Genomic DNA, 20,936 nt, shown 5'->3' with positions numbered 1-20,936 from the left:
CATGTGGCAGCGCGGGAATCCGAGCCATCTTCAGCCATGGAACACGCCGAAGGCAGTGACCGGTGAATATGCGCGAGGAAGCCAACACACCGGCATGAATACCGCGCCGGGCAAAATAGCCGTGTATTAAAACGTGTATTAAACGTGTATTAAAAGGGCAGGGGGACTCAAATTTTCTTCTGAATATAGTATGAACGAGATTCTACTGTACACATAAAGTCTTTAAGAACACCACTATAGTAAAAATCTGTTCCAAGTTAATCCAGCTTGTCATTATTAAAATTTTATTGCGGAGCCGTACTTTTACCAACTTACACAACCCGGGGATTCACACTCAAAGCAGTGCAGGCCAAGTCGCTCGCTCGGCACTTCGCATCAAGTGCTCCCTCTCTCAATCGATTGCTCAAACACTGGGATGACGAGACGTCTAATAACGTTACACACCTCAATCTCTGAGAACTATTTTTATACGTTAATCTTTTAGCCCGCGGATGTTGAAGAGGCGCTGTAAAATTGAACCACGAAGTTACGCGTCAACGGAATTCAGTGGAGCTTGTTGATTCATAGCTAACACTGATTGGAGCACCAGAATTGACAATGAATCAGTACAGTGACGCAAGTGCGTGTCTACCCTTTCTCTCTCGTTCCCAGTTTCTGTGCTTGAACCAGTGCCACGCAAAACCCTTGGCGTAGGCTGACGACAGAACAGATAAGTAAGTTACATTCTATGCTGCTGAATAAACTATTCAGACGTTTCTCGTTTTTGGAAGGGTTCAAATGAGCCCTTTCGTCGAAAAAAAAAGAAAGGAGAGGGCGAATTCACCGCACGCGAACACTTGTTTTAAGTCAGACAAGCCAAGAAGAGACGAGCGCTGCCTTGTGCGCTCTCTTGTACTTTTGTACCGATTTTCTTTCGGTGCTGTTCCTTGACATGCGAGACATTTCTCATAGAGCTGCGTTAGCCGCATCATGAATGCGCACCTCTAAATGCATTTAGATAACTTTCTTACATCGCTTTCAATCCTCCACAACTGTTTATGCTTTCCTAAAAGTTACTGAATGAGCGAGGTGCAGTGGCGAATGTTTCTTGTGCTAAATATAATTGAGCCTGCATTACATGGCCGCAACGGTGTTTTAGTGGTGACAGTGCTCGCGTGTCGAGCCAAGAGACGCGGGTTCAATTCTTACAATGTCGGTAATGTCTTGATGCGATCGAAATGGCAGAGGCCTGCGAGCTGTGCCATTTCAGGGCACGTTAAATAATCCCAGGTGATCGAAATAATCTGGAGCTGTCCCTTGCGGCATTTGCGGCATTCCAACAGAGTTGAAGTCCGCTCCTGCACTCATGCCAAGCAGTTTCGTCCTCCTTGTCGTTTCATAGTGCCCACGAGCCTCAAAAAAGTTATTTCAGTTGGCTATTGTACGTCAGCTATGTCAAAGCACCAGGATAGCGAAGCGCGTAGAGAAAGAAAAGTGGGCTGTGGCAACCAGAGGATCACCACCACAGTAATCATCATTAAGTGTACAAGAAGTCTTGGAATCGACGACTCCATGGATTGTTATAGTAGCATACAACATCCACTGTCCAAGTCCAGTTTGGTAGGCCCATTCTTCAAGAATTCCCTAGTAGTCCAGGTATTTGCTGAGAAGAGTGCGTAATCCTAGAAGTGATTGGGTGTTCTAGGTTGGCCGGGTAAGTATATTGTCGTAATGGGCTTTACTTTCCCAGGAGACTGTGACCTAGCCGTACGTGAAGTGTTCCAAAGAGTGCACGTGGGGTACGCCAGGTGACGTCTCGCATGAGGGCGGGATAAAACGAAGCCTTGAGGTGATTCACTAATAGCACTAAGAATGTTTTCGTGATCACTGTGTCACCCAATTCTTGCTGAGCCCGCCTGCCACGTAGATGGGCAAAGACATTGCGATTTAGACTACAAACGATTTTTTACTCTTGTTGATATGAAATTGTGTGTTTTCTTACGCGTGCAACCTTACATTTTGCTCACGGAGGTATTCATAGTTTACCAAGCTACAACAAATTTCAGTCCAACACTAGCTTCAATGTACAGTATGGTCCAGTGTTAAAGGGAACACTCGAATGCACACCATCAATATTGATTGATTGATTTTTGGGGTTTAACGTCCCAAAACCACTATAAGATTATGAGAGACGCCGTAGTGGAGGGCTCCGGAAATTTCGACCGCCTGGGGTTCTTTAACGTGCGCCCAAATCTGGTTCTTTAACGTGCACCCAAATATTACTGGCCCTATAAGAGCAAGTGGATTAATGAACAATCTTCATGGAAGTCAATATAGTCATTATTCTGTCAAAAGGATTCGGAACCATTAACCACGAGTAGTCTTATAGATATCTAAGCCGCAATGATTCCGTAAGATCGTGAAATATAAACATGGTGCTCACGCAGGTGTTCCCTCAAACAGTGGACCTGTCTGTACATGCAACAAAATGCTTCCTTAAGGCAACAAAAAAAAAACTATCAACACAGATGATTACGATCGGCGCAACAGGAAACGGCTGCGCCGTATATTCACGTCAACAAAATTCGTTTCCCGCAAAAATTGTGGCTCATGTGTGCCCACTCTTCAGCAGCGGGCTACCAAAGGCGTCCTGGATGCATACATCCTATCAGCCCTGTCGTGGATAGCGTCCAGATTGGGCTGGGGAGTGCGAAACATCTCGGCCAGCGTGGAAACCAGCTGCTGGCCGTACGAGCAGGGCGATAGGACTAGCTCGATGCCGTACATGCGGTGTACGGCCTGCAGGCATCCCGATGCTGACGGTCGCCGACGACTGATCGTATCAGCCGGGTCATCGCTGTAGGCAAGCGCCACCAGCTGAGCCACGACTACGGCGACCGAAAAGGCCGTGGCCTCGTGTTCGGTGGTCGAGATGGCTGCGTAGACCGCGGCAAAGTCATCGTCCGGCCTCAGGAGGCACGACCACAAGGAACCGGGCAGTGAGGTGATCTCGAAGCGGCGCTGGTTCCAGACGAGCCCGTTGTTGAGCACCAGGTCGGCGTGGCGCAGGTACACGTTAGAGAAGTCGAACGGCTCCACGGTCAAGCCTTGGCCTGCGTCGTGTGGACGAGATGCGAATGCAGCACAAAGCTAGAAGGGGAGCTACAATTATTTCTTAGAAATTAAAGATTCTCACGCTGGTTGACACTCAAGTCATCCTGGTCCGGGGGTTGAGCTGGGTACTAACGCCTATCTGGGGCAGTGGGTCCACAAAAAGAGCTAATCAGGATGCTAAATATTTCATGCAGACTTATGGTAGAATAATGCTTTCTAGTAGTCTAAATACTCTTACCAGTACGAAAATAAAGCTCGAGACGCTTTCTACTGAGAAATCCATATGAAAACCTTTGTGCCTTGCGCTACAAATGCTCTATTATTGCGATAGCAAACATAAGGACACATTCGGCTGCAGGATTTTGCCGCCGGCGTTAGAGTTGGTGTCGATGTTATGCACCGTATATGTATACGTATTTACATATAGAAAAATGCAAGTAAGAAAGGATAATCCTAAAAGAGACTCAGGTGCGTGGAATCGAACGCGGAACATCTGAGTCGGGATTTCGAGCAGTTAACCACTGAGCTACGGAGAAGCACGTCACCCAGCGTTCAGACGGCAAGCTATGTATTGCCACGTTCCCTTCACCAAGTTTTCATCGCAAAACACGCCACGTTCATCGCAAACCACGCCTACGATGTTCGAGAAGCTTCGAGGCTTTAGTGGATGGTATAAATGGCAATGGTATAAATGGCACCCGACTTTGTGTTTACTGGGCACAGGTTCGCCCAAATAATCAATTTCATCTGACCACCCAAGTCTCCTGCCTTAAACCACGTCATGACCACGTGACAATATATCTACCACTTAACACTGGAGATGTCTCGAAGGGGAACTATTTCGTTTTGAGCATCAACAGCAAAATGGCGCAATGAGCGCGCGGCGGCGCGTGCTCATGTCTCCCACGCGTACTTAGCCTTGCGGAGGGGAGTAGGTGGTCGTAAATCCTGTGAACACACAGTAGCGCGCCCTTATCTCGCGGTTGGGAGCATCTTACGACTTTGCGGTCCTGAAGCTTTTCCTGGAATGATTCTGTTGTAGTTACCAGGCGCACAAAGGTCACTGCAATCGGGCGCATTCTCCGTTTGCAAAAAGAGCGTGCTTTTTGAATGCAGCTAAGTAACAAATGATACGTTTATTCGCATTCAACTGTACCTGTCAGCACGTTTTGTGCGTGAGAAACGCGGGGCACTTTTCGATCTGCTTGCCATTCTGTGCGTGACATTTGTTGCTATCGTGTTCATTGCTTCGCCTTTGCGACAAAGCTGTGACTTTTTTTCTACTTTGTCTTTTTCCTACGTTCTTTCCCTGAGCTATAAGCCATCACAAGCCAGTGAAAGGTTGAATGTATCAGCGAAAACAAAAAGAGCGTCTTGTACGAGGCTATTATTTTGTGTACACATGATCACGCCCAGTTTGCCTTGATTTTCTGGCACTCAAGTAGTCAGCTTCAGACTGCGGATTTGCGACTGTGCATGCGAGCACACTTGTGTTGAGTCATTGTTAGAGAAGTGGCCTGAGAATTCTCTTGGTGATGGTAGAAGAGGGAAAAGATCGGCGGCGTGGGGGGGGGGGGGAGACGGAGAACATATTTGTTACTTTTAGGAGGCGGGGTAAGGGGGATCCGGACAAAAGTCTTTGGTGTGGCTGTCTCCTCCCACACATTGGAGGGAAATATAGTGGAAAAAGAAAGACCGGGCAGAGAAGGACACATATTGTACATGTCTTTCATTGCCTGATCTTTCATCTTTCGCGCTGTTTCCCTCCAATATGCCCTACCAACATGCCCAAGCAACCGATTTACCTCCCTCTAATCCACTCTTCGCGCCACCCCTGCTAACCATGTAGCTTTATTGTGGTTTAGTGACTCTACCTGAAGGTTAGCCACAAGTTCTCATAAGCATACCTCGAAGGTAGATGAGAGCCGAGCACAGCTGGCGCAGGAACTTCCATAGGTGGAGCTCGTGGACGCAAAGGTCCCTGGCAGCGAGGACGCCCGCGATGTGCTCGAGTCCGTCGTCAGGCGCCAGGGTGATTAGGTACACTTGGACGCCTGGTGCGTTGGCCGCCACTGCCAGTACAGACAGGACGTGCGGGTGGTCGAGGAGAGCCCAGTGCCACAAGTTGTCGTCCCCCAGGAGCCTTTCCGCGCTGTAGTTGGGTGCCCTGTCATTCAGAGAGCCCCAATGAAGCCTCTGAACTCTAATGCAGTTCTAATTGACCTTTGAGTTTCTGTGGCATATAATTGAACGCGTGTAGAGCTATTTCTGTATCACGTCGTAAATATCTTAAGGCAAATAGGCATGTTTTCAAAGAACTAAATTTGTACTGTTGTGGAAAGTTCGAATGTTTGCTGATGAATATCAGCAAACGTTAGACGAGTTGAAAACATTTCGGCGCACGCAGAATAGATGAAGAACGAAACGCCAGAAGACAAAGGGGTCAGAGCTCATGACGTTTATTGAAGGAAGTACACAAAATATAAAGGCCAAGGTAGTTCGAAAGCGCGTGTGCGTGAAAAGGGCCAAACAACGAAGCAAACAAAAGCAACACCAAGAGAAACACACCATGACAGTCATTTTTACATAAGTAGTATCTATAACGCGCAGCAGAATGTAAACGTCAAGCATGGCTCAAAAATATGAATTCCTTGTCAGTACAACTGACGGACTGCTTCAGCATTAATAAGTACACCCTCTGATAAAAAAGGCTCCTGCTATTTTCAGAGTTAGCTAGTCGTTGTGATAAAACAAAATGTTCGTGCCACACCAAACAATATATTATTGGTAGCTGCTGCAATGCTCGGCTAGGTGGGAGAGATTGCTATTGTCAGAAGATTTCATATCTTCATGAAGGTGAGTGATAATGCACTGGCCAGTCTTACCTAAATATACACGACCGCAGGTTAAGAGCAATAGACAAACTACCCCTGTCATGCACCTCACGATGTTTCCACTTTAATTTGAAAGGCAAACACACTTTTTTCCCAATTTTTTGTCAAATGTTTGGTCCACCACACGACAGATGCCTTGCACCTTGTTTTGTGCTTCGGAAACAACCTGTACCTCAAAACTATTGGCTATGTGCTTGAGCTTACCAAAGAATGTATGGTAAAACAGCAAAGCGTTCTGAAGCCAACTCGCCCAGCTCTCCATACTATTCTATTCAGTAAGTGTTCTCATTTTCGAGGCAAACTGGCTATAAACGTTCCCATTAAAAAAGCCGCCCCACCCCCGGGAAATTATCAAAAACCTCAAAAACGTCGCATCCGGTGATGTCCTCGGTTCAGAAATTTTAAGATTCTCCCGACAGGTTCATAATGCCGGTTAAAAAGTTTACCAGCTGGTTTAACTAGCATTAACTCAGATCAGCTGGTCCCACGTTGTCACGAAACGAACGCTCAAAAACGGGCGTGTCGCCAAATTCTCGCGACGAAGCGCCGAGAGGTCAACGACAAAGAAAAGAAAACAAGCATACAGGGACTCCCCGGGCGCCCGTCCTTCTCCCCTCGGAAGCGTGGGTTCGCAGCCGAACCTCCTCTGATCGGCGCCCGAGCAAGCCCTTGAATGTTCTAGATGGAAAGGGGCGGGGTGATGCCGGGTTGCGTCATCCGTCGCGGACGGCCTTCGAACCATCTCGCCCTCTCCCCTGCCTTCGCTGCGTATCGCGCCGACGAAATGACGAGAATTTTCTGGAATCTCGCGCGGATGGTATTTAATGGAGCAGCCGAGGTGAGAGATCAGGAGAAGACAGAAGTTAGCGCCAGAGCGCGTAGGGTATCCCGCCGTGTAGTCGGCGAAGGTTTTGTCCGTAGGGACAAAGTAGGAGAAGATGAGGATTTCCACCTGAGGGGTTGTCACACATGTCCCGTTTATTAGGGAGGCGATCGCCGGGCTAATTCCAAGAGCCGAAGTATCGGCCCCCCGAACCGCACCACGAAAGCGTGGACAATTTAGAAGTGGTCTTTATTGGTGCGCCAGCGGACGCCGGCTGTGGCCCAAAGAACAAGACAGAGCCGAGAGTTGATAAACAAACAAATTATATTCTCAATAATGGCAGATCGAAAATAATACACAAAAATGCACACTCCACAATAGTTACATACAATACGTCACCAATCAGACAACGTACTACACAGTACAATCAGCCACACTCAAAACAACTGACACAGACAACAATACGCACTACAATGCAGTCGCATGCATTGAACAACCAAGACACTTAAGGACTAAAGAGATAGAAAACCTATTCAGTCCAAAGTCCTTGGAACAAAAGTCTGAATGATACTCTTCCGAGAATCACTCACTCAAAGTCCAGCGTTGTTGTCGTTCCGTAGTTCTCGAAGTTTCTCTTCCAGGAAACCTCGCGTCCTCAAATGGCCACTCTCCAAGCTTCAAACTTCTTCGCCGGAAATCCGTCGGCTTCACACACGCAGCTGTTGCCCGCGTCTTCGCTCGATAGCGGTAAACCCACGCTCTTGCCTGTAGCTCGAGCCGTCCCTACGGACCAAAAACTTCGCCGACTACACGGCGGACTCTCTACGCACTCTGGCGCTCACTTCCGTCTCCTCCTGTTCTGTCACTACGGGCAGAACCTTCGCCGACTACACGGCGGAATCCCTACGCGCTGTGGCGTTAACTTCCGTCTCCTCCTGATTTCTCGTCTCGGCTGCTCGGTTAAATACCTTGCGCGCGACTTTCCAGATGTTTCTCGTCATTTCGTCGGCGCGATACGCAGCGAAGGCTGGGGAGAGGCACGAGACGGTTCGACTGCCCTCTCCGGAGGATGATTCACTCGGTCTGACCCCGCCTCCTTCGTTCTAGAAAAATCGCGGCCTTGCTGGGCCGCCGATGTGGGGTGAGGAGGATCGTCTGCGAAGCCGTGCTTCTGCAGGGAGAGCGCGCGCCCGGGAGCCCTGGATGTTTGCTTTCTTTTTTTTTCTTTTTACCTCGCGGCGTTTCTGCCGCCCGTTTCTGCCGCCCGTTGTCGCAAGGGTTTCGCGGCGCGCTCTTGTTTAGCGCTCGTTCTGTGACACTGCCCCCCACTTTAAGAATATTATCTCATAATATTCAAAACCACACAAACGAGCGCGAACAGTCACCACACATTCTCACAGACTGTAACACCATCAGTCGCTCATAACACTTCACATTCACAATAGATCACTTAATACAATTGTACATTGTAATTCAATTACACCACACGCAAAAACACAACGACAAGCACATGAGTACAACACTCCACCACACATTCCCAACGATACAAATGTTCAAAGTTCTCTTGATACAACAATTATACAACACTATACATCACATCCTCGCACAGAACACTTTGACTCGCTCGACATACACTTGAGACACAGGATGAAAAGAACATTAACACAACATATGGCACTCAACACTGCCAACCACATTCTGATTCCACCTCAGCACCTATCTTGAGTACTTCGAACAGCGCTTGCGCCCCTTTTTGCGGTGCTCGCTCGATCTCTTCTTGTGCTTCCACGTTCTTTTTCGGCGAGCCCTTTCCAACGACGATATCTGAGGCGTCGTCTCAGCCATCGTTGTCTCTTCCGACACCGTTAACGCGTCATTACATTCGACGGGTCCTGTCTGTTTATTTACCCGCTTGATCATGCCTCTACATTTTGCCCGGCTGGCCAACTCCGTCTCCTTTACACTGTCGGTCGGTTGAGGTCGTGCCGACGTAAGTCCGGTTGCTCGGCCCGTGAACTTATTCGACACGATCGTCTTCTCCTTCGCTGTCTCTTGCGCCGCGGCTTCGCCTCGGGCTCTAGTGAGATCCGTCACGGGATGCTCCTCCACTGTATCTCGCGGCCGCTGTGTTGGCGAGGGCTCTATCTTCGGGTCTTCTCCCAAACATTCTTGATCACTTGGCCCTCGCGCCCCATCGATGTTTCCGATGACAAGGTCATACAGGGGGGTCGTCATGCATAAAGCAGTAACCTTCCCGCTGAAGTACGGGGTTTCAACCTCAATTTCGGCTTCGGGAAGTATCCGAACCGTACGGTCAATTAGGCAAACCGGTTTCGTTCTGCCTGTCAACTCACTTTCTCGTACCAAATTTCTCCGCACGATAACCGTGGAGCTGCCGGTATCTCTTAACACCGTAATCTCTTTGTCCGCAACTTTTCCAGGCAGCGTTGGCATTCCTTTCGTAACACCGGTTGGCTGTTTTGACATGACAGCACCCACAATAGGAATTTTCTCCCCATTTCTCAATTCTACGAAGCCGTCGGTGACGGCATTATTATCGGATTTCGGTGCTGCTTGCACACAGGATACCTGGTGAGTTTGACTCACTTCGTTTCGACATGCATCTGCTTTGTGCCCAGTCTGACCACACTTGAAACATTTTACTGCCGTAGGGCTCGTAAAGATCGTTCGACAGTTTTTCGCGCGATGACCCACTCGGTTGCACAGAAAACATCGCAGAATGCTCTCTGGTGCACGCTTCTTTTCTTCGGGAGCCAATTTCTTCGAATCATCGGGACAATCCTTCTTGACCTTGGCCAAATTAGTTCCTCCTTGCGCTTCTAAGAATTGATCAGCCAATTCAAGCATTCCTTCAAATGACTCGGCCTTCCTCTCTTTCAAATACAGCGACAGGCTTGGGTGGCAACTAGTAAGAAATTGTTCTTTAATTAGCAGCTCTCTAAGTTCATCGTACTCCTGTGCTGTCCCTGAAAGTTCAATCCATCTGTCGAAATAATGGCAAAGTCGGGCGGCATACTGCGTAGCTGTCTCACCATCAGCTGGCTTTCCTGTCCGAAATCTGTCCCGGAATCCTTCCACGGTAAATCTAAATCGCTTCAGCAAAGCAGCTTTCACCTTTGCGTAGTTGGCTGCATCGGTCGGCGTCAGCCTACCGTACACACTGAGCGCTTCACCACTCAAGCAGGTACTTAAAGCAGTTGCCCATTGATGTTCCGGCCAATTCTGGCTCTTCGCAATCGTCTCAAATCGGTGAAGGTACGCGTCAAGGTCGTCCTTCCTTTCATCAAACGCTACAAGCAGCTTGCTTGGGTTCAAGCGGAAACCATTATCTTCCCGTTCGCTGCTTTAAACTCTAGCTTGGACCGGAGTTTCCCTTCGCTGTTGCAAACGGAGCCGCTCGAGTTCCATCTCGTGCTGCCGCTGCCGTTCCCTTTCAGCCATCTCCGCTTCTCTTTCTTCTTTCAGCTGTCGCTCCCTCGCTTCTCTTTCTTCTTTCTGTTGTCGCTCCCTCGCTTCTCTTTCTTCTCTCGCCCTTTCGGCTGCTAACTTCTCTCTCTCCAACTCCAACTTCAATTGTTGCTCTCTTTCTTACTTCGCCCTTTCAGCGGCCAGCCTTTCTCTCTCCAACTCAGCTGCTTTTTCTTCCTTGGCCCTCTCAGCTGCCAACCTCTCTCGTTCCAACTCAGCTGCTTTTTCTTCTTTGGCTCTCTCTTTTTCTTCTTTTTCCTTCTGGGTGACCCACTTCCGTAGTTCGGCGCCAGAAAGACCCATCTTTTCACCAAGAGCAACTAACTTTTCGAGATCCATTGTGTCTCGCAACTCGCAACTAAAACCTTGCCGCGTGCAAAAAGTATCTGCCTAAATCAGTCTATCGGAACACTCCCCTGCACTCGTTAACGAGAACACTGAACAACACACAGAATCGTTCCGACAGCAGTATCACCAACTCGAGGCTCTTTCTCACTACTTTGGACACACTGTGCACCAAAAGGTACTATGTCGCGGACGCCAGATTAATTGTCACACATGTCCCGTTTATTAGGGAGGCGATCGCCGGGCTAATTCCAAGAGCCGAAGTATCGGCCCCCCGAACCGCACCACGAAAGCGTGGACAATTTAGAAGTGGTCCTTATTGGTGCGCCAGCGGACGCCGGCTGTGGCCCAAAGAACAAGACAGAGCCGAGAGTTGATAAACAAACAAATTATATTCTCAATAATGGCAGATCGAAAATAATACACAAAAATGCACACTCCACAATAGTTACATACAATACGTCACCAATCAGACAACGTACTACACAGTACAATCAGCCACACTCAAAACAACTGACACAGACAACAATACGCACTACAATGCAGTCGCATGCATTGAACAACCAAGACACTTAAGGACTAAAGAGATAGAAAACCTATTCAGTCCAAAGTCCTTGGAACAAAAGTCTGAATGATACTCTTCCGAGAATCTCTCACTCAAAGTCCAGCGTTGTTGTCGTTCCGTAGTTCTCGAAGTTTCTCTTCCAGGAAATCTCGCGTCCTCAAATGGTTACTCTCCAAGCTTCAAACTTCTTCGCCGGAAATCCGTCGGCTTCACACGCGCAGCTGTTGCCCGCGTCTTCGCTCGATAGCGGTAAACCCACGCTCTTGCCTGTAGCTCGAGCCGTCCCTACGGACCAAAAACTTCGCCGACTACACGGCGGACTCTCTACGCACTCTGGCGCTCACTTCCGTCTCCTCCTGTTCTGTCACTACGGGCAGAACCTTCGCCGACTACACGGCGGAATCCCTACGCGCTCTGGCGTTAACTTCCGTCTCCTCCTGATTTCTCGTCTCGGCTGCTCGGTTAAATACCTTGCGCGCGACTTTCCAGATGTTTCTCGTCATTTCGTCGGCGCGATACGCAGCGAAGGCTGGGGAGAGGCACGAGACGGTTCGACTGCCCTCTCCGGAGGATGATTCACTCGGTCTGACCCCGCCTCCTTCGTTCTAGAAAAATCGCGGCCTTGCTGGGCCGCCGATGTGGGGTGAGGAGGATCGTCTGCGAAGCCGTGCTTCTGCGGGGAGAGCGCGCGCCCGGGAGCCCTGGATGTTTGCTTTCTTTTTTTTTTCTTTTTACCTCGCGGTGTGTCTGCCGCCCGTTGTCGCAAGGGTTTGGCGGCGCGCTCTTGTTTAGCGCTCGTTCTGTGACAGGGGTGAAGGCTCGAGCTACAGGCAAGAGCGTGTGTCTACCGCTATCGAGCGAAGACGCGTGGCAACAGCTGCGTGTGTGAAGCCGACGTGTTTCCGGCGAAGAAGGTTGAAGCTTGGAGAGTGGCCAAGTGAAGACGCGAGGTTTCCTAGAAGAGAAATTTCGGGGGCAGTCGAGGTTTCCTGGCAGCGAAACTTCGGGGGCAGCGGAACGACAACAACGCTGGACTTTGAGTGAGTGATTCTCGGAAGAGTATTATCCAGACTTTTGTTCCAAGAACTTTGGACTGAATAGGTTTTCTATCTCTTTATTCTTTAAGTGTCTTGGTTGTTCAATGCATGCGACTGCATTGTAGTGCATATTGTTGTCTGTGTCTGTTGTTTCGAGTGTGGCTGATTGTACTGTGTAGTACGCTGTTTGATTGGTGACATATTGTACTCAACTATTGTGGAGTGTGCATACTTGTGTATTGTTTTTGATCTGCCAATATTGAGAATATTATTTTGTTTTGTTTATCAACTCTCGGTTCTGACTTGTTCTTTGGGCCACAGCCGGCGTCCGCTGGCGCGCCAAAAAGGACCACTTCTAAATTGTCCACGCTTTCGTGGAACGGTTCGGGGGGTCGATACCTCGGCCCTTGGAATTAGCCCGGCGATCGCCTCTCGAATTAACGGGACCTGTGACACACGTAGGCTCCCAACTGTGGAGAAGCTGATTCAATGCAACTCAACTAACCAGCAACGTGAACCATAACCACTTGAACTGGAAGTAGCTGGTCTTGACTGGAAACCACAGATTCAAGTACATTCAGTTGTGTTCTAAGTGCGACCAGTTGTTCTGGTTGTAAGATCCTCAACAGTGAAATAATAAAAAAAATTGCCCCTTCTCATCGAAAGGAATTCTAAGGAAATGCGAATGCATTGCGTAACGTCCATAACAGTGTTTCAATTTCAATTCAATTCAATTTCAAAATTTGTTTTATTGTTTTCTTGTACAAGACACAAGAAGCAAAAGGATGTTGGGGCTAAAAGCCTGACAGAGGCTTTATGCCTTTAACGTTTCACACGTTGGAATCCAGCGATAAAAAAAATGTTTTTTTTACGCGGTGCAGCCAATAGCACCGTTCGCCGCAGGTGGCGTTTTAGATGCGGAGCATCTAATACTCGAGGCTTGTAGTGCGGCGCCGTCCGCAAGCTTCCTCCTCCTTCTTCCACCATCTGTGCATCCCTTCCTCCTCTACACACCGCGCGCGCTTCACTCCTCCACCATCTGTGCACCCTTCCTCCTCTACACACCGCGTGCGCTTCTCCTCTTCACGAACATTCGCTAGCTGTATAATGTAGCGCGCATGCGCCGTCGCGCTTCGAGAACATCAGCAGCTGACGCGCGCGCATGCGCCGTTGCGCTTCTCCCCCTTCTCGAACATTCGACAGCTGACAGTGCATGCGCCGTCGCGCTGTATATATACTCAAGGTCGGTGCTCGCTCGCTCAGTTGCCGCTCGTCGGTTGGTTTGTACGGCGCGTCGACGTCCGAGGTCGCAATGATCGACGTCCCTTCGACCAGCGCCGGCCAAAGTGTTGGCGGAACCGCAACCAAGTCGTCGTCAAACCCTTTCGCATACGTGTCGTAAGTGTTCACTCATTTAACACCCCTCCTACAACCACGTTAACCAATTTAGCCAGCGACCCAAGTAAGTCGCAATTTAACACCCCATTTCACAACCACGTTAACCAATTTAGCCATCGACCCAAGTAAGTCGCACTTTAACACCCCGTTATCCAATTATATGCTCCGCATCCTCCTCAGTGTTCCCCCGAGGGAAGCTGCGGGCAATTTTTTTATGTCGCAAGAAATGCAGTATAAGTTTGCAGCTCAAGCAGCTAGCGTGCACGGTTAAAAAATTGGCAGATCCCAGGAGTGGTGAAGCACCGCACCTGTAATTTTCTCTGATGGCCATGAGGCCATAATGTCAGCGTGTTATCAACACTAACTCTACACAAACGCTACACAAACGCTGGCAACACAAACGCTACAAACGCGTTTCAAACTCACTGCATTGAGGCGGTGGTAAGTCATGTTCAAGTGCAGGAGGGGGGCCTCCGGTTGCTAGAAGCGAGGATAAGCGCGTGCGCCCGTGGTTGTTGCTGACAGCTGCCGATGCCGAAGCGTGACATGGTGAGGCTCTGGTTGCTAGGGACGTGTGCACCCGCAACTGTTGCTATGGGAGAGGGCAGTGCACGGATTCCAACGGACGCCTGACATAGCCCGAAATGCATTCGCATCGTAAATATGAACTTGTATGTATATGATGCAGCATTGCTGCATATGAACAAAAAATGAATACAAAGTGGTGTCTTCCTCTTCACATTGGATTGCTTTGGACTCCGCGCTTCTCAGGAGAATAACGACAAAAAGTAAGCAGTTCTTGGAATATAACACCAGGAGTCTCCGGCTACTATTACCGCCAATAACCCGTGCGGTCATAACTTTGACAAGACATTTAGGAGATTAGGTCGTAATGAAGGAACGCACGGTTACGCAGTGCAAGGCTCGTAAAGGCAGCATAGGCTCTCGCACAGTTACAGCCCCGGTCGTTTGTCGTCACCTTTTGCAGGCGAATACCCATTGTTACATCTGCTCCTCTATAATGGCAATATTTGCCTGCCGGTTTTACCCTTCAAGACCATCGGGGTAGTGGGATGCTCCCCTAGCGATTGCCTGGGGAGGAATCTTTTGATACATAATTCCTGAAAAATACGTGATGTCATACGCCTGAGGCGCAGGTAGAATTTTTTTTCGGGTGCAGAGGGCGCCTCCTTGATGTGAAGGGGGAAGGTTGGGGGCAAGTAAATGGCCATTTCGTGCATGTGTGCCATGGAGAAAAAAAAGGAATGGGGGGGCACAGGTCCAGTGTTCCACCACCTGGCTACGCTACTGTCGTACGCCTCACCTGACTGCCATGTAGTGCTTTCTGTCCAGTTCGCAGCTGATCCAGTAGGTCGTGTGGTCCGACTCGGAGAAGTATCGCTGCATGCAGAAGTTGACCCCGCAGCCGCTGAAGTGGACGAGAGAGAAGAGGCAAGCCCGACGCCGGATGCGCTCGGTGAAGGCCTGCGTCAGGGCCTTCCACTGCGGCAGCGAACGCGCCGCGACCAGCCTGCACCGGCACAGTTCCTGCAGGCTTGGCACTCCAGATGGCAGCGTGCGCATTCGGACGGCGCGAACGGAACGGTCCAGCAGAGACTCGACAGCGGCCATGTTGCCTGCTTCGTTCTCCAATTGCTCGTGCGTCGCGTGTCACGTTCTTGTTCTTTTTCTCCTTCTACTGTGACTGATACCCACGCTGGGGTATTGGCCAAACATTGAGTCTGATATTATAAAATAATATGAAATTTCGGAATAATTGTCGTTATCAAATAAAAACATGACAAATTCTATACGAAATTTTGATATTCACCAAAATTCACAATAAATAATAATTTTATTAATATAAGAAAAAATAATAAATCAACGCACTAATTAAAAAAAGAATACAGTAGGATAATATTATAGATAATAAAGATTGGTTGGCTGGTCCTCAGTCATTTGAAGCAATATAATCCATGATTGATGCATGAACTGGAAGGTGCCTTGGTTTAAATATGAATAGTTTATTCGAAACTCACAATTGATAGAAAGAAATAAAAACCAGGATTCGCGAAGACAGCGTGCTGTTTTTATAGATTATTCACACATCACGTCATGTTTCATTGAATCAATCATAACGTGAGCTGTACCGCTAGTGGTACAGTTCAAGGTACTGGAAGGACCTTCGCTACCTTTTTGACGATTTCCCAGAGAACCCGTGGTTTAATGGTCTACAAACCCACTGTATCAACATCTCGCTAAGCGCGCCTGATTTATTAAAAAATGTTGAGTATTCACATGGCCACATATCTTAGCTGCGCACGCTGTCTTGTAGCTCAAGCAACAATGGCCGAGGCTAAGCAGCTTCACGTGGCTCACCGAGAGCTGTGCTGTGCATGCCCAGAAGGAGTGACGTCATACGGCGCACTGCTGGCCTGCCGGAGACAGCCTGGAAGCTCCTGGAGTGATGTGTCACTATTCACTAGGGCGCTGGAAATGCACTCGTGTGAGTTCACTGGCTAGTCTATCCGTCCATCGGCAGGTCACGCCAGTATATCTTGGCATAGCTGTAAGTCACTGCATTTTTGTTTGTTCTGTCTTGTTTTACTTCCTGTGTCGCCACTCACGTGACCTTTTCCAATTGGCTTCCCGGTGTTTTTACTGGAGGCCAGAACGCAAGCGGCTGAGTTTATGGCACTTTTCATGATGACGCAGGTCACGCTGGAGAAACACAGCGCGACCTCCGCGCTAGCGGAGCTTCAAGGAGCATAGTTTCGACCGTTAGGTGAAGTTTAGGATAACAAACATGGCTTGGTAGGACCATTAACCGCCCTGGCTCTCTGTTACAATGTGCTTCACTTACTCGAGTGATTTACTCTAGTTGTAGCCTAAGCACTCACACGCAATCTCAAGAGGAAAATGACAACATTTCAGGACGCATTAGTAATAAATATCAGCTTAGCGAGCGTAGACTCGGAGAACGAAGTGATGCGGCTGAGTACTTAGAGCTCGTGACCAGGCAACTGCATTCAGTGTTCTTGAAATGCACTGAAGGGACTTTATGATACTAGTGACGAGAATGGGATTCGAACCCACGCAGGCAGGCCTCCACTTCTTGGAGCCATCTACCCTAGCAAACATATTCAGCAAGTTTTATCCCCGAGAGTGTTTTGTTGGTGTGTGATGTTGAGTGTCTATGATTACGAGTTGGTGTACTGAGGAGGGAAAAGGCATCAGTGATGCAGATGCGCTCAATAGATTTTCTCTGACTTCCAATGTCGATGAGCTGGCCGCAGCAGGGTACATGGTGATGATTGAAGGATTCCGAAAACCTCCACTGGCTGCTTAGAACATAGCCAGGTTGACAAAGGAAGACCTGACAGTTTCTGAAGTTTATCACGGGCTACAAATAGGATCAACGGCATCATGGCAAAGTACAAGATTTGAACCGCACAAGATTTGGGTGCAAGAACTTTGTACGCACCGTGGTTGTATGTTATGGGGCACACGAATCATGCTTCCTACGAAAACAAGAAAGAAAGCGTTGAATTTCCTTCATGCTAATCACCCGGGAACGACTGCCATGAAACATTTCGCTCGCACTCATTTGTGGTGGTCTGGTTTGGACGCCGGCATACAGTCGAAGATGCGATCTTGCGAGACATGTCAAGTGCACAGCCGCCTTCTTTCCGCCGTTGCTATTCCGGAATGGCCCCGCCCAAATGAACCATGAAAGGTCGTTCATGTTAACTTCGTGGGGCCTTCTCATAATCATATAGTGGTTTTGGGACGTTAAACCCCACATATCAATCAACTTCGTGGGGCCGGTGAACAACAAGAGGTTTTTTTTTAATCGTAGTCGATGCATTATCTAAGTGGTTAGAAGTATAAGAAAAAAAAATTACGGCATATTCACGGGGTGAATGATGATGAATGGGCAAAGCTCCGGAGGAATTCATCGGTAAACTGTGAATCTTCCGTGTAATTCGCCCAGTCGATCATCATGTAAAGACGTGAGAAACGCTGTGTGTGTATATACACAAATCAACTTTTATTTGTTCTTAGACGATGGATGGCTTGCGATGTCCCTTCATTATGACGGCTGTATGGTCTGTGCCTTGCGCTCTCTCCGCTGTGCAGCCTTATCCATCCGGCGACTCCGAGCGCGCGCCAACAGCGAACGGATTTTATTACAACGCTCCCCCTAGCGTACGTCGCCGCACTAAATCGAACGATTGCCTTCAACCAATGACACGCGCCATATGTGACATCATTCCTATTTTATAAGATCTCGCGTCTTTCATCAACTACAAGTACCGCTTTCTAGTTTATAACATCTTGCATCTTTTCATCATCAGCTACAAGTACCACCATCTAGTAAACACTACAAGAACTAAACGAGAGGTGGCTACATACAGGAGATGGTACCGCCATCTAGTGAACACTGCAAGAACTAAAGTAGAGGTGGCTACGTACAGCGGACGGTACCGCCATTCAGTGGACACTGCAAGAACTAAACTAGAGGTGGCTACATACAGGCTACAGGGGACGCACAGCCCACGCCCTAAGGAGCTTCGCCCCTAAAAACTCCGTCACAGTCTACGTCTGCTGCAACGGGTGTGCTTTGATCACTGTTCGCCACTTTTGGCACACCGCAAGTCGTAGATTCCGATAACGCAACGACATTTGTTTCGCCCGAAATGCAGCACTTCTTCAAGGTGAACACAATGAAGCACATACATCAGCTCTTTATCACCCGGCAACACACGGGCAAGCGGAACGTATGGTGGCAGAAGTGGAAATGTCTCTTAAGAAATTGGCTAATGGAAGGCTTTCGTGCCGGCTATTGAGGTTTCTATTCAAGCAGCATACGGAACCACACCACAACGCAGAAAACACCTGTAGAGCTTATGTTTGGAAGGCAGCTCTCGTCCCACCTAGGTGCGCTACACCCGCGAAAACTTACCCAAGAGGGAAAAGTGAATGACATGGCAGAACTTTATGCACCAGGCCAAAAGGTGTGGGTCAACAATTTTCTTAAGAACACCGCATGGCAATACCCAATGTAGTATTTGAAGAATGCGGCAAATGGTCATTCGTAACGGTAACTCAAAATGGCAGGAAGCACAGGCGTCATGTAGATCATATGAAGAGAAGGCACACGGATACTGAAACCGCTGTTCAAGGAATACCATACTATTCGCAGACAAGAGATGATTCACACGTAGAGAGACGTTTTTAAGACTAAATTCTGGTGTCGAGTGTGAGACAAAAGATGCGCCCGCAGCGGTTGGTTCGCCTGCTAGTGCGTATATGCATCTCAGGCCTCTGAAGGAGGAACGTCGGAAGAAACGCAGCCCACCAAACGCTCGCAAACCGTTCCTGACTGTATGCCATGCAGATGCTATGGTCGCATTCTGAATCCACCAGAGAGACTGAACATGTGGAGATACCGAAATAGCATAGGATCACTAGAGAGGGGAATTATTATATGTCCGCTAAAGGTGGATTCACATGAGAGAACAGAGAAGGAATTTCCGCAGCGGACGGCGCATCACGTGACGTGCACGTCATCGAAACGTGCCGTCCTCGCTTCATCCGCTCTCTTCCGCTCGCGGCATGGATGAAAATGTGTCGCCGCTATTTCAATGCCTCCGTTTGACGGCCGTCTGCTCTCGACCGAGAGGATTCAGCGCCAAATCGGTCAACATTGGTCAGATTGGCGTGGCTAGAAAGCAGGCTGCCGGCTTAAAATGCACGTGTTTTAGTTTTGCGGCAACGACTGAATGTGTCCCGTGTGACAGTGGAAGATGCGAATGGTTTTTGGTGTTTTTGGTGGCGAATGGGTATAGCGTGTGGCCTGCATGACCACATATGTGCGCTGCATAAGCATAGGAGTCGAGAGTATGCACGAGGATCCCACGAGCGTAGCTCCGGCTGTGTACATACGACGTCTCCGCTGCTGCGCCGTATGGAACTAATCACGGGACTATTCGGTCCGCGGAGCAGCCGGATTTAGCTCTCGCGCGTGGATCTATCTTTAGGGACAAGTGAGCCAAGACGTGAACAAAGTGGGGTGGTCGAGGACTCTAAGATCGTGATCAGGCTACTGCATTCAGTGTTCTTGAAATGCAATAAAGAGACTTTATAATAATTAGCTAGTATGCTTCTTGCCTACTACTCCGTAGTGCATACGTGTGAGATATTGACGCACGAAAGCAACAAATGGCCTGCGTTCGTGGGCCGTTATCGTTGCGCAGTGTTATCAAGATTCTATCCACTGCGATATTGGCTCACAACATAAGTAGCAACATCTCCAGAACTTATCCAAAGCCTACAGGCGAAAATTATGGCATCGATGAATTCACTCAGCTACGGCGTTTGAACAAAACCACCGGTTCCGTTGAGTTCTCTCAATCTATTTTTACAGCGATCACTGTTATGAGAGCACAACACGGGTCATGCGCAGTTGCCCGCCGCCGCCGCCGGTGTCCGCAATCATATCGCACGAAGATGAAAGAAAAGCTAGGACAAATGACACAGTGGGTCCCGAGCCCGGGCCCGCTGGGTGCCAGCCCGAAATTTTAGCACTAAGCTACGTCAGCGCTTGTGACTTGTTGGCAAACTTGTATTAGGCAGGCTTGATGTCGAAAAGCAATCGCATTAATACGACTTATAAAGCGTTTCAAAAGAGCGAAAAAACAACCAGTCGTCGCACAATGCGAATAGCGTAATGAGTGGGTCGTCATATGCTACAACCCATTACATGAGCTTGTTCTTGTTCCCCTATGAACTGTGGTGCATACCCACTTCAGCGGAGTCTTGAATGCCCGTATAATGAACTATATCAATGAACATTCAATATCAAACCCCAGTTAACTTTGTTTAAGATCGGGGTTCTCCATATGGTGTTCACATGTAGACCTGGAAAGTCGCAGTCAAAGGCTGGCTCGGCATCCGCGCGAATACTGTGCACTATAGTGACTATAGACTTAGCTATAGGGCGTACTACAAAGTGAAATATTTTATTCTGATCCAGCTGATGCAAGACTACTGCTTTCCAAAACATGTAGCAGCATGGGTTACAGAGTTTGTAAGAGACAAAGAGCTTTATTACTTTTTGGGTGCATGCCCTTCTAAAAGATATTAGCAGACAAGAGGTGTACCTCAGGGCTCAGTGTTATCACCAGTTTTATTCAACATATTAATTGCTAAGATCAATTCTAACTCATAGGGACATTGAAATTTATGTGTATGCAGATGATATTGCCTTCTCTGCAACAAATACTGAT

The 20,936-nt window shown here is 48.5% G+C and overlaps 1 protein-coding gene across 1 annotated transcript; it reads right to left on the bottom strand.

The window, feature by feature from the left end:
- Nucleotides 1-2,511: 2,511 nt before the first annotated feature.
- LOC142764974 (uncharacterized) lies at nucleotides 2,512-15,312 on the bottom strand. Its single transcript, XM_075865521.1, has 3 exons — nucleotides 14,969-15,312; nucleotides 5,001-5,260; nucleotides 2,512-3,092 (listed from the first exon to the last, which is right to left on the bottom strand). Exons 1-3 carry the CDS (start codon nucleotides 15,274-15,276, stop codon nucleotides 2,605-2,607), a joined length of 1,056 nt encoding a protein of 351 aa, XP_075721636.1. The 5' UTR covers nucleotides 15,277-15,312; the 3' UTR covers nucleotides 2,512-2,604.
- Nucleotides 15,313-20,936: the final 5,624 nt, after the last annotated feature.

Source organism: Rhipicephalus microplus, chromosome 6 (genome assembly GCF_043290135.1).
Source record: "Rhipicephalus microplus isolate Deutch F79 chromosome 6, USDA_Rmic, whole genome shotgun sequence".
Lineage (NCBI taxonomy): Eukaryota > Metazoa > Arthropoda > Arachnida > Ixodida > Ixodidae > Rhipicephalus > Rhipicephalus microplus.
Note: the sequence above shows the minus strand (reverse complement) of the source record. Positions and strands in the feature narration are given on the sequence as shown.